This window comes from Biomphalaria glabrata, chromosome 9, assembly GCF_947242115.1.
Source record: "Biomphalaria glabrata chromosome 9, xgBioGlab47.1, whole genome shotgun sequence".
Taxonomy (NCBI): Eukaryota; Metazoa; Mollusca; class Gastropoda; family Planorbidae; genus Biomphalaria; species Biomphalaria glabrata.
The window spans coordinates 36,902,566-36,915,109 of NC_074719.1; the positions used below are offsets into that span (position 1 = coordinate 36,902,566).

Below are 12,544 nucleotides of genomic sequence, written 5' to 3' on the forward strand. Positions count from 1 at the left end.
TCTCTTTAGGCACTCAGCAAACACAACTCTGCTCGAGTCGGGATTCAAACTCTAGCCAGCTTGTCAGGTGGCCACGCCGTAGCCAAGTACTGTTGGCCTCTCAGCCTTTTGTTCCAAAGCTTTCAACCTGAGCCACAGAAGTCTTGGGTTTGAAAACACAACACTAATAAATGAAATGTCTATTACATTGAACATAACAATAAGGATAATCTTTGTACATATGCACTGTGTATCATTCAAACCAATTTTTTTTCAAACATTTGCTACAACGCCCCCCCCCCCCCACAGACGAAACAAAAACAGTTTTGGCGCCTCTTTACGGGGTCTATGTAATGTTTTTAAAAATGTTATGGAAAAAAATTAATGAAAGAAAACATTTTTTTTTTCAACTTTTCTAGACAGTTCTAGCTAGGAGTTAGTAGTGGAATGGTTTCAGGTTCCCCTCCCCTTCAAAATCAATGTTATGGCACGATTAGGAATTAGTTATTTGTTTCGGAAATGGGCAGAAGTTTTTACTTAGTGACGATGACGTGATAGATCTTTAAGAAGACAGAACGAACTAGGAGTCGACAGAAACACGACGTTTTCTGAATAATTGTAGCAAGAAGAAGCATTTTAGAAACGGCTAGCAGTAGGTGACATTCGACGGTTCCCTTCATGAGTATTAAACGTGTTTTATGTTCAACACCAAAGTCGACTGCCTCTTCATTGTTCGGCCTTTCACCAGGTGTTATCAGTTCCAGCATTACGTTCAGCGTTACCTCCAATGTGGGTTTGTTCGTATTCGACACCGCGGAAGCGCTTAACATCAAACAGCAAGGAGGTCTGAAGAACGTTGGAATCTGAGCAAATCTGTCCTGCGTTCTGAGCGTTAAACAATCTATTCTCCTGGCGTTTACAGCACTTTTTAATCAAACTATGAAGAGGGCTGGTCAGTTAAGCTCCAGTAAAAAGGAGCATGACGATATTAAATCGTTTTCCTGCATTCTGAGCTGCAGGAACGAAAGCTCTTTTTACAAAGCTTAGATTTACTCTCGGTCTGGTACAAATCTCGTACACGTTATTCCTCCCACCTCCCAGTCTCAGATCAAGTTGAAACTTGGAACAATTATTTATTGTCTCTAACAAAACAGGAATCAATAATATAAGAAAAGCAATTAATAGATAAATTAGTAATTAAATTTGTTGGCTTGATATTGAAAAAGGGAAATAATTCGTACAATATTGAGATGCCTATGTGCAGTTCTTTCAGTTTTAAAAGCTTCGCTTTTTAAAAGAAACACAAGTATGTTTATATTTTGCTTGTTTTCATTTTATTAAAAAAAAGGGGGGGGGGGTGAAAAAATCAAATCAAGAAGGAAGCAATACTGGTCAAAACTATTATGTTAGGGTACATAAAGCCAGGATATGTACGTCTGTAACGGTGTGATCGTCTGAAGAGCTAACGGTGTGATCGTCTGAAGAGCATTATAACAGAATTGTTGACAGACATACAGGTGTCTGTATACTGTCTGACCTTAGCGACCTGTGAGAGGGAAAATTCGTGGCAGACTGACTGGGGTTAGACCAGTAATGGAGTTGTTGCTAGCTTGGTTTGTTAAGAGTCTGGTAGTTAATGTTCGAATGACTGGGTCTAGTAATGGAGTAGTCGCTAGCAAGGTTTGTAAAAGTCTGGTAGTTAATATTTGAATGACTGGGTCTAGTAATGGAGTAGTCGGTACAAGGTTTGTAAAAGTCTGGTTGTTGATGTTTGAATGACTGGGTCTAGTAATGGAGTTGTTGCTAGCAAGGTTTGTAAAAGTCTGGTTGTTGATGTTTGAATGACTGGGTCTAGTAATGGAGTTGTTGCTAGCAAGGTTTGTAAAAGTCTGGTTGTTGATGTTTGAATGACTGGGTCTAGTAATGGAGTTGTTGCTAGCAAGGTTTGTAAAAGTCTGGTTGTTAATATTTGAATGACTGGGTCTAGTAATGGAGTTGTTGCTAGCAAGGTTTGTAAAAGTCTGGTTGTTAATATTTGAATGACTGGGTCTAGTAATGGAGTAGTCGGTACAAGGTTTGTAAAAGTCTGGTTGTTAATATTTGAATGACTGGGTCTAGTAATGGAGTAGTCGGTAGCAAGGTTTGTAAAAGTCTGGTAGTTAATATTTGAATGACTGGGTCTAGTAATGGAGTAGTCGGTAGCAAGGTTTGTAAAAGTCTGGTAGTTAATATTTGAATGACTGGGTCTAGTAATGGAGTAGTCGGTACAAGGTTTGTAAAAGTCTGGTTGTTAATATTTGAATGACTGGGTCTAGTAATGGAGTAGTCGGTAGCAAGGTTTGTAAAAGTCTGGTAGTTAATATTTGAATGACTGGGTCTAGTAATGGAGTAGTCGGTACAAGGTTTGTAAAAGTCTGGTAGTTAATATTTGAATGACTGGGTCTAGTAATGGAGTAGTCGGTAGCAAGGTTTGTAAAAGTCTGGTTGTTAATATTTGAATGACTGGGTCTAGTAATGGAGTAGTCGGTACAAGGTTTGTAAAAGTCTGGTTGTTAATATTTGAATGACTGGGTCTAGTAATGGAGTAGTCGGTAGCAAGGTTTGTAAAAGTCTGGTAGTTAATATTTGAATGACTGGGTCTAGTAATGGAGTAGTCGGTAGCAAGGTTTGTAAAAGTCTGGTAGTTAATATTTGAATGACTGGGTCTAGTAATGGAGTAGTCGGTACAAGGTTTGTAAAAGTCTGGTTGTTAATATTTGAATGACTGGGTCTAGTAATGGAGTAGTCGGTACAAGGTTTGTAAAAGTCTGGTAGTTAATATTTGAATGACTGGGTCTAGTAATGGAGTAGTCGGTAGCAAGGTTTGTAAAAGTCTGGTAGTTAATATTTGAATGACTGGGTCTAGTAATGGAGTAGTCGGTACAAGGTTTGTAAAAGTCTGGTTGTTAATATTTGAATGACTGGGTCTAGTAATGGAGTAGTCGGTACAAGGTTTGTAAAAGTCTGGTAGTTAATATTTGAATGACTGGGTCTAGTAATGGAGTAGTCGGTAGCAAGGTTTGTAAAAGTCTGGTAGTTAATATTTGAATGACTGGGTCTAGTAATGGAGTAGTCGGTACAAGGTTTGTAAAAGTCTGGTTGTTAATATTTGAATGACTGGGTCTAGTAATGGAGTAGTCGGTACAAGGTTTGTAAAAGTCTGGTAGTTAATATTTGAATGACTGGGTCTAGTAATGGAGTAGTCGGTAGCAAGGTTTGTAAAAGTCTGGTAGTTAATATTTGAATGACTGGGTCTAGTAATGGAGTAGTCGGTACAAGGTTTGTAAAAGTCTGGTTGTTGATGTTTGAATGACTGGGTCTAGTAATGGAGTTGTTGCTAGCAAGGTTTGTAAAAGTCTGGTTGTTGATGTTTGAATGACTGGGTCTAGTAATGGAGTAGTCGGTAGCAAGGTTTGTAAAAGTCTGGTTGTTGATGTTTGAATGACTGGGTCTAGTAATGGAGTTGTTGCTAGCAAGGTTTGTTAAGAGTCTGGTTGTTAATATTTGAATGAGCAATATCTGTTAGAATCAAGTAGAACCACGATCTTCATTAAAGCTTGTATGTTAATAAAATGAACCGCTGCTAGTTGATTAACAATGAGTTAGAGATTCTTCATGGATTGGCTGTACGGGTGAACGAAAGACACGCCATGAAAACGGCGTACCAGCACTTTTTTCATTGTGAAGAAAAAAGTATTACTTTTCTTGTAATTTATTATGAATTCATTAGTAGTTAAAAGTGAGGCTATCCATCACTAAGTTACGGCACCTATTTAAAAAAAAAAAGAACTGATGAAAACATTTACTATTGCAATTATCTTCGCGTCAATAATTCATTTTGTCATGGACTTTTTTTTTCTGTCAGGCAATAGTCATAAACAGGCGGTTGTGTGACAGTCAAACGTTTTGTCATAATAAACTCAAGTAGAAACGCGTTAGATGAGACTTGCTGAAATATCTATTTTAAAAAGAAGATCATGTCCTGTCGCAATTTAAATCTAGTATGTAGGCCTAATTTCAAAGATGCAGTGTCTGACATTTAAGTTGTTTAGTACAAGGATATGACATTTAATAATCGAAAAGTCTATTGTAAAACAGGATATATCCACTTAAATGAGCTTATCATCATGTCACACACTTCTATTCAGACCTAGCATGAGCACGTGATCTTATGGCGTCATTCAGGAAGAGGGAAGCAGGACGAAACAGACAATGAAATACCGATATATAGCAATGTTTCCCTAGCTGCGGAGCGCGCACTCCAAGAAGATTGAAGTGTGCACAGCAGGAGCGAGATGCGGGAAGGAGTCTTTTTTTTTCTTTTAAGAAAAAAAAGACTCTTTCGCACTTGCACTGTAGTTGTAAATTCACATTTGAGTATTTAAAAAATCCCATTCATAAACAATGTTGTTTTTAACTCTTTCCCTCCTAACTGACGATACCAATATTGATTTCACCCCATTAAATAAATTTTTGGTTTTATAATCTTTAATTTGAGTTATATAAAAAGAGCAGGCATTCTTCTATAATTTCTATTATACCTTATATAACATTTCCTGATTACATACAAAAAAGTTATTGAAGTTTAATCATAACAGGGTAGTAAAACACAAAAGAGTAAAATAAAAAATTCCATCGGAACGTGGACAATAATCACGGAGAGAAAGAGTTAATATAAAACTGAATGACATCGTTCCTGTTCGGAACTTCTTTGGGTCTGCTATTACAACGAGTTAAATCATTCTTTTGATGAAGACATTTTAGCCAATGTGATCTAGAGGATACCAGTCGTTCTTACAAAGTTCCCTCTTTCAGACCTTGCGATCTACAGGGAGTTGATGAAAAGGTCATCTGTTTATGTGGCCCACTGTTAACGAGGGGGTCATGTCCGCTACAAAAATGTCAAACCGAGCAGGTGGCTGACATGACGACTGTCCAGTTCATACATACATGCTCTCTCTCTAGCTTACAATGTCTCTCACACTTCTGCATTGTCTGTCCCACCACTTGCTAACTTTAGAATAATTGTTTGTTATTATAGAAATAGTGAAGCTCAGAATGCAGGAAAAAAGCTTGGTGCCGGCCCTCCCCTTGACCCCACTTGTGGGTTTTCAGTGCTTTCTCCAACCCCCCCCTAAGGAAAGATTTCAGCACTCCCTCGACCCCACTGAGAGAGATTTCAGCACTTCCCCGACCCCGGCGAGGAAGATTTCAGCGCCCTCCCCCGACAACAATGAGGGAGCCCAGCTGGTGGGAGATTTTTAGCACTTTTCCAAGGAATCTAGCTGACTAAAGAGACTTAAATGTAAATGTGATGGTCAAAAAGGGGCGGGGGCGTCAAAGAAAATTTAAAACACTAATCTACAAGAAACATACTTTAAATTTAAATCAATAATTAAAGAAGACAAAATCAGTGTGTCAGTTACGCTTGAGATGTACACGCACCATTTCAATATGACGTCCCAATGATGGGTCTAACATGCACAATGAACCCCGCAAGTAAAACACATTTCATTTGTGACTCGCATTACGCCGTCTCTGTCTATATACTGAAAAAACAGCCCAACATTCCGGGCTCACATAGGTCTCACCAGCCATAAGAGCAGGCACACAATCCAAGTACAAAGCCCTCAGCACCCAGGATGACAAAAGTGGCCAGCATCGAACCACGATGGACGAACTATTAGATTATTACTAAAAAAAAACCCAGCTTGGCACTAACTCAGAAGGCTCTGATGTTTTTTTATTCTTTGCGCTTCGTTGCTTCCCGCTTAGCCGATTGGAATCATTGCTCTGATAGCATCAGCCTTTGACGCCAGCAACAGCTCACGCCGGCGCATTGCGTTGCCTTCCTAGCTCGAGATGGTCTCAAACGGAAGCCAAACGCTCGTTTACTCGGCTAGAACCTGCGCTACAGAAATCGATTCGATCGATTTTGTAATAACAAGTTGTATTTTTTTGTTGTTGTTGATGCTTTTGGTTTACGTTGGAGCGTTCCGATCATTAAGTGAGCTTAAAGAATACTAATTAACTGCACGACTCGGATAGTGCACGATAGATACAGCATATAACAGAGTTTATGGTCTAGTGCAGATATGTGTTATCGAGGAAAGAACTAAGACAAGGGAGAGAATTACAGAAGAATACAATCACTTTGACTTGCAAATTCTTCATAGGCAAAACCTGGAACATGGAAACGATCTCGAAAACGGCTCTAACCATTTACCTAGAAATTTAATGTTCATTCATATCTTTGGGAAAAGAATTACTAGCTAACTGGCCACACAGGAAAAAATATGGTTTGAACGTTTTAATTTTTAAAAAATATATTATCTTTAAAATTAAATTTGGCCTGGAGGTCTCGACAATCTGAATGTTGAACAAATATACCTCAGCGGGTATTCCCGCATGTGTTCCTTAAAGAGTTCAATAATTAGACGTTGAGGAACATTTTTGCGCACCATCTTCTAAGTCTGGATCTATAGGCCTTGCACCAATCTAGAATCTTCTAGAATCTACACTCTATACCATATATCTAGATCCAGTATTCTAATCTAGACTACTGTCTTTTAATGTTGCCATGTCTGGATCTGTGTAACCAAACTAGAATTTTATATCATAATAAGGCTTTTCTGTGAGTCCTGAAATTAAGGAGGAGTACCTAAGGCCGGCCCTGCATTTAATAAACAGACGCGGCTCTGGATCTTTCGGCACCGATTTTAATACCTTTCATCAGCCAGTCACCCCTTTTTATTCTAACATCTGCATCAATCCAACTGAAAGGTTACATCAGAATTCATTTAAAACACACTCATATGTATTGAGTAACCTCTACCTCATTGTAGAAGTCCGTGACAGAGAAATCATGACTCTCAAACTCAGTCTAAGGCAGATCCTAGCACATCAGGAAGTGATGGGCTGTTAGTAATCCAGTCTTTAAAATAAAAAAAATAATTCAAAATGAACATACCTAGTTCCTTGGGTGTTGTCGGGCAAAGTCGAGGTTTGACAGCCATGCTGAAGCTTCTACTTCTAAACCGTCTCCCTAAATCCCGTGCCATACGCAAATGCCCAGCAGGCTCGGGGCTATCTGCGCAGCGGCTGACCACCGAGGCGCCGTCCAAACCGGAAGATGACACGCTAAGGTGCAGCGTGGTGCGGTCCCTCTGGTTATCCGTGAAGTCCAAGATGACCCGCTCGAGGTCCGACGACACCTCCGGGCCTTGGTCAAGTAACATCAGGGCCGTTAGGACAAAGAATGCCAGCAAAAGCGTCCACAAGTAGCATATCCGGTTCCGTCCTATCCAAGGGAAACTATTGCGATGTCTTATTTTGTAAGTGAGAAAATATGAAATTATTACCCTGAAGCCTGCAAATAGAAAGAATAAAAACATTCTAAACATTGTCAAAGAACACTATAACAATGAACTAGCCAAACTTTCATAAAGTCATGTTGTAAATTAAAATAAGAAAAGGAAACAGACATTTTAAATAACTTAAAAGGATATACTAGGTTTGTGGTAAAAGACATACGGTCACATTATCAAATTAAATAACACTCCGAGGACATCCACTAATGTCCTCGAGAACTTTCTATTTGATGCCTCAACATTCTGAAAAACCAGAATTTCTGCAATAAACTAATTTGAGAATCAGAAACATGCCATTCCTATGTGGTGCTAGAGACTTAGTATTGTTAGACAGTTAGTATAGAGACGCACCACAGTTGACGGACTTTGAACGCGACACTTAGTGACGCGACGGCTTAGTTTGGTTCTAGATTATATATGTATGTTATTATTGGCAGTTGGTGTTAGGATTTTAAAGGGATAACTTGATACTAAGGACAGAGACTCGACTGTGGCCTCATCGAAGTTGGTATTACGGTTTAAACCTAGTTCTTCTACTTGATACATGTGTAGGTCTTGTTACTTGTTAGTTAAGCACATCAAATACACCGGCAAAAGAAACCCAGATATCTCCAGAGTAATCTGTCAAAGTCAGACAGTCATCAACTACTACAAGGGCAAGGTCAATCACAGTGGTCACGTGACCATACTTTGTTTCACAAATGTATTACAATGCTTCATCCAAAAGGTTATGAAAATGGATAAGAAGACCTTCACCCTGGAAAACACCACTATTAGATGGGGATAGTCCCAATAAACTCTGCTATGTTAGTGAAATAATTAGAATGTCCTTTGAAGTGGGATAGATAGATAGATAGATAGATAGATAGATAGATAAATAGATAGATAGATAGATAGATAGATAGATAGATAGATAGATAGATAGAATTTAATCGGAGACAAAACAAAATGGAAGCAACATAAATTACGATGTATGTGTTACACTATATGAAGTGTTGCTGTTCTTTCTGTCAGTATATATATTACAAAATATAGGATTACAAATAAACGGCCAAATAATTAAAACTTTAAAAAAAAATACAGAAAAAAAAACCCACGTAAAAGAAATGGAGAGCACTATACGATGTCTACAAGATACGACCAAGACATATTTGTAAACATAACAATTAAATATTCTAGATTTTTTTCCCCCAGGGCTTGGGTTTCGATTGACACTAATTACCTCTAGTCAAACAAACGACCAGGCAAAGGGGAGATAACTGTTTGCACAGTGAATCTCAGTGAACGACAGTGAATCTCAGTGAATGACGCAGTATGGCTGATTAGCTAAGTTGGCAGTGCGTCGCACAGATGACGCGGCTGTCGTGGGTTCGATACCCATGATGACCAATTATTATTCTCGCTAATATTTTTTTCTATAACAAATAAAATTAGGAATGTTTTGTTTACTATATTATTTAAAACATATAGTAGGAATTATTTTTTCCAATGTACAATTACAACAGCATCTACTGTGAGCCATGATTTCCAACTACTGAAATCAATAATCATAAGGTCACAGTGTCCTCCGGCTCAAAAATAGCAACTTAATGAGAATGCAATTAAGGCAAGTTAGTGTTTTCACTATTCATTGTACTCACTGTTGAAGATCGGGTCGTTTGGTTTGTAACTCCCAGACAGCTAGCACACAACTGAACCGATGTAGGCGTATTATTTTTTTTTACTCACTCTGTCTGTCTGGCTAAAAAGTGTGTGCACATTATTTTCCCCCCACACCCATTTGAGGAAGAAGCTGAAACTTCGCACAAGTATTCATTGCCACAGACCAGGCATGAACCAATAAGGAAAAAAAAAAACAATTAGACAATTAATTACTGGTAATTCATTATTTTGTTTCATAACAACAAAGGAGTGTAATACTTCAGTAATCACATATATACATGTATTTAGTTCACGAATTGTTAACGCTAATTCTCCCTCGCGCATTCTCCGATCAAATTGTTACTTTAAACAATTATTTATTGTTCCTCACAAAACATGAATCAATTAACAAAAATACTCAACAAGTCAATTAATTACTGGTAATCAATTCTTTGCTTGATATCGAATAAGGCAAATAGCTAGCACATTATTAGTAGATATAGTTTTAAGGACGGAGTTCTTCCCCTTTAGATACAATTTTTTTCTTAAAAGGATTTTTTTAAATTTTGCATTATAATAAATAAACTTTAAATAACTTGAACAAACGTATCTTGTGAACAAGAACTCAATATAACTGTTATTACACTATTTACTAATTTAACTTGAAACGAGATATAGATCGAATAGTAATGAAATAAACTGATATTTAAGCAAAAATCGAACACACAACAAAAAACACGTCATTACTCTTTCATGCCTCTAAATCCTCTGCCGTTCTTAACATACATTATGAAAGGTCAGCTCACATTTCATCATCCTACACTAAATATCCACCAACAAATCGCTTAACCTTTCCTCACCATCACCTAGGACACACACACACACTTCATAACACCCACCCTATTGAGACATTATACCGTTTTGAGTGTCAAGAGCTGAGCCGAAGGCTCTTGGAGCTCTAAGTTTGAAAAAAAAAACCTGTTTGAGCGTCAAACAGTAAAAAAAAAAAAAACCTGTCCGAACTACCGTTCTGTCTGGGAGAGACTCAAGTCAATGCCAATGTAGAGCTCTGTCTGTTTGCTTGGCTAGACAAGGTCGAAGGCCGAGAGCACCGGGAGCCTCCACCATTTCCCTTCGTTATACCAAGCTAACCGTGGGGGACTCGCCAGTTATGTAACGGTCCCTTGAGGAACGGCGCATGGATTTGTGAAAGGTTCGTGGGGACTCTTTTACAACTCCGCACCGTGCAATGGGTGGACTCTCTCGTCTACCCGTGGGCACCCCCACGGGAGTTTTGTTTTGCTACCCATTTAACCTAACCACTTCCTCCAATGGCTGTTTCCACCCGAGCGCCACGATGAGGCAGAGTAGCATGCTCGCGAGACATTATACCAGAAGTGTAGACAAGACATGTGAAGCTTCTAGGTCTATAATGTAATATTTTGTCAAAACGAGGTTCAATAACAACAACCACATCATCGAAGGAATTCACGGATAGGAAAATGCCAGTATAAATGAAATTTTCATTGAGAAGTAGTGGTCTCAGTACTTCTAAAGGGCTGTGAAAACTGAACACTGAACGGTGAGGCTGATTAAAAAAAATTCAAGCCTTTGAAAGCAAATGTTACAGAAAAATTCAGGGTATCAGATACCAGGAAAAAAACACAAATGAATTTGTACTTGTACTTGTACACGTCAAGTCTCTGGTTAATATAAAGCGAGGACTTATTAATGCTGTAAAATACAAAAAGCCCAAAAATGAAATGATACAAAACTTTAACTTGATTATTGTTTCCGAATACAGGAATCTTTTTTGGGCTAGCTGGCTCAAAGCTCTACATAATAATAAGGTGTTTGATCCTAATCACTTAGAATTGACATTTAAAAAAATAATGGATTTTAGGTAGAGAATTTTCATATACTTGTACAATGCTCAGGTAGTATTTCAGAAATGGGGTGTTGGGGGTCAGGGATATCTGATATTGTGTGGATTGTTCTGGAGTAGAGGATACTTGTATCATTTTTCTGTCTCTAGTGGGCTCAATGGTTAGGATGGTTAGGTAGTATGTCTTTGATATTAAATAATATTTCTATTACTATTTTTATTATTTTTATATTCTTACATTAATCACTATTCAATTGTTTATGATTTAATACTTGTGAATTATGAGAACTTACAAATAAAAACATATAATAAAAAAAAAAGCCCACAAAAGAGGCAAGATGGCCCATAAAAGAGGCACATAAAGCCCAAAAAAAGAGGCGAAGAAAAGAGGCCTAAGGCCCAAGGATTCGGCCTCCTATGATGATAAAGCTAAAATTGAATAGCGCAAATTCTGAGGTTTCCTTTTTTTATAAAGAAAAAAACGAAAGCTGCGCTCGTTGGGTAATATTGTAAAACAGTGTTTCCCAAAGTGGAGTACCCGTACCCCCAGGGGTACAGGAAGACTTTGGAGGTGGTACGCGTTGCACCTCATTAACTGTGCTGATTTTTTTAAATACCCATGTATTATGTTCTGTTAATAAATTAATGTATGGTGGCGGGGAAGGGGGTACTCAGCATCAGGGCAGGTCCTACAGAATGCGGGGCCCTACGCGAAACGAATATCGCGGGGCCCAGTCTGAGAGGGGATAAGGATAATAAGTGAAAATTAAGATTATGTATTAGAAAATAAATTCGTCTTTGCATTTTATTCATTCTTTACAAAATCACTGTCAAATTAACTTTACGAGCCATCTACAGTAGATAGTAGTTTTACAACAAAAAGCCGATAAACATTCAGATCTGCCTTTTAGATTTAGTATTGACTAGCAAAATATCGCTTTTTTTTTTTTGTAAGAGGTCGAGATAAGTTTAGATCTATATTTGTATGCCAGTGACTATCAAAGTAAATCAAGTATTTAAACTTCTTAATTTGGTTAAAATTCGACTTATTATTACATTTTTATGTATTTCATGAGAATTCCAGAAACCCTTTAATAAAAATTTAAAATGGTTTAGGCCTAATTCAATAATTTACACGTCTAGAATTCGCGCGGGGCCTATGAAAGTGCGGGGGCCACTGCGGCCGCATAGGTTGCAGTGGCCGGCCTAAGACCGGCCCTGCTCATCATTACAAAAATTAGAACAGGGGTACACATAAGTCAAAAGTTTGGGAAACACTGTTGTAAGACAGTGCAAGGAGCACGAAGAAGGAGTCTGTAGTAACCCTATAAAACACTACAGGAAAACATTTCTTTATCTTAGGCTTCAGTGTACAAGAATGACAAAACAGTTCACTATAAAACAGTAGACACATGCAAGCTGACCTGGACACCAGGACATTTTGACACACCAGTACAGACAGTTCACAACACAACGAGAAACATAAGTACCCAACAGGGACGCTCAATGAAAAGCTAGCTGGACACTATCAAAGGATGGAACGGCCTCTGATATTCTACTTAGAACAGCTGCTGGCTGGGAAACGTGGAGGGATTTGGTTACGCGAACTGTTACAGCGCCCCCTTACGAC

The 12,544-nt window shown here is 38.3% G+C and overlaps 1 protein-coding gene across 1 annotated transcript in view; it reads right to left on the minus strand.

The window, feature by feature from the left end:
* The window catches only part of LOC106050804 (beta-N-acetyl-D-glucosaminide beta-1,4-N-acetylglucosaminyl-transferase-like), a 44,211-nt gene that overhangs the window by 14,234 nt on the left and 17,433 nt on the right, over positions 1-12,544 (minus strand). Inside the window, exon 2 of the mRNA XM_013205847.2 lies at positions 6,989-7,387. Within this exon, the coding sequence (XP_013061301.2) occupies positions 6,989-7,387 (399 nt within the window). The remainder of the gene's footprint in view (positions 1-6,988; positions 7,388-12,544) is intronic.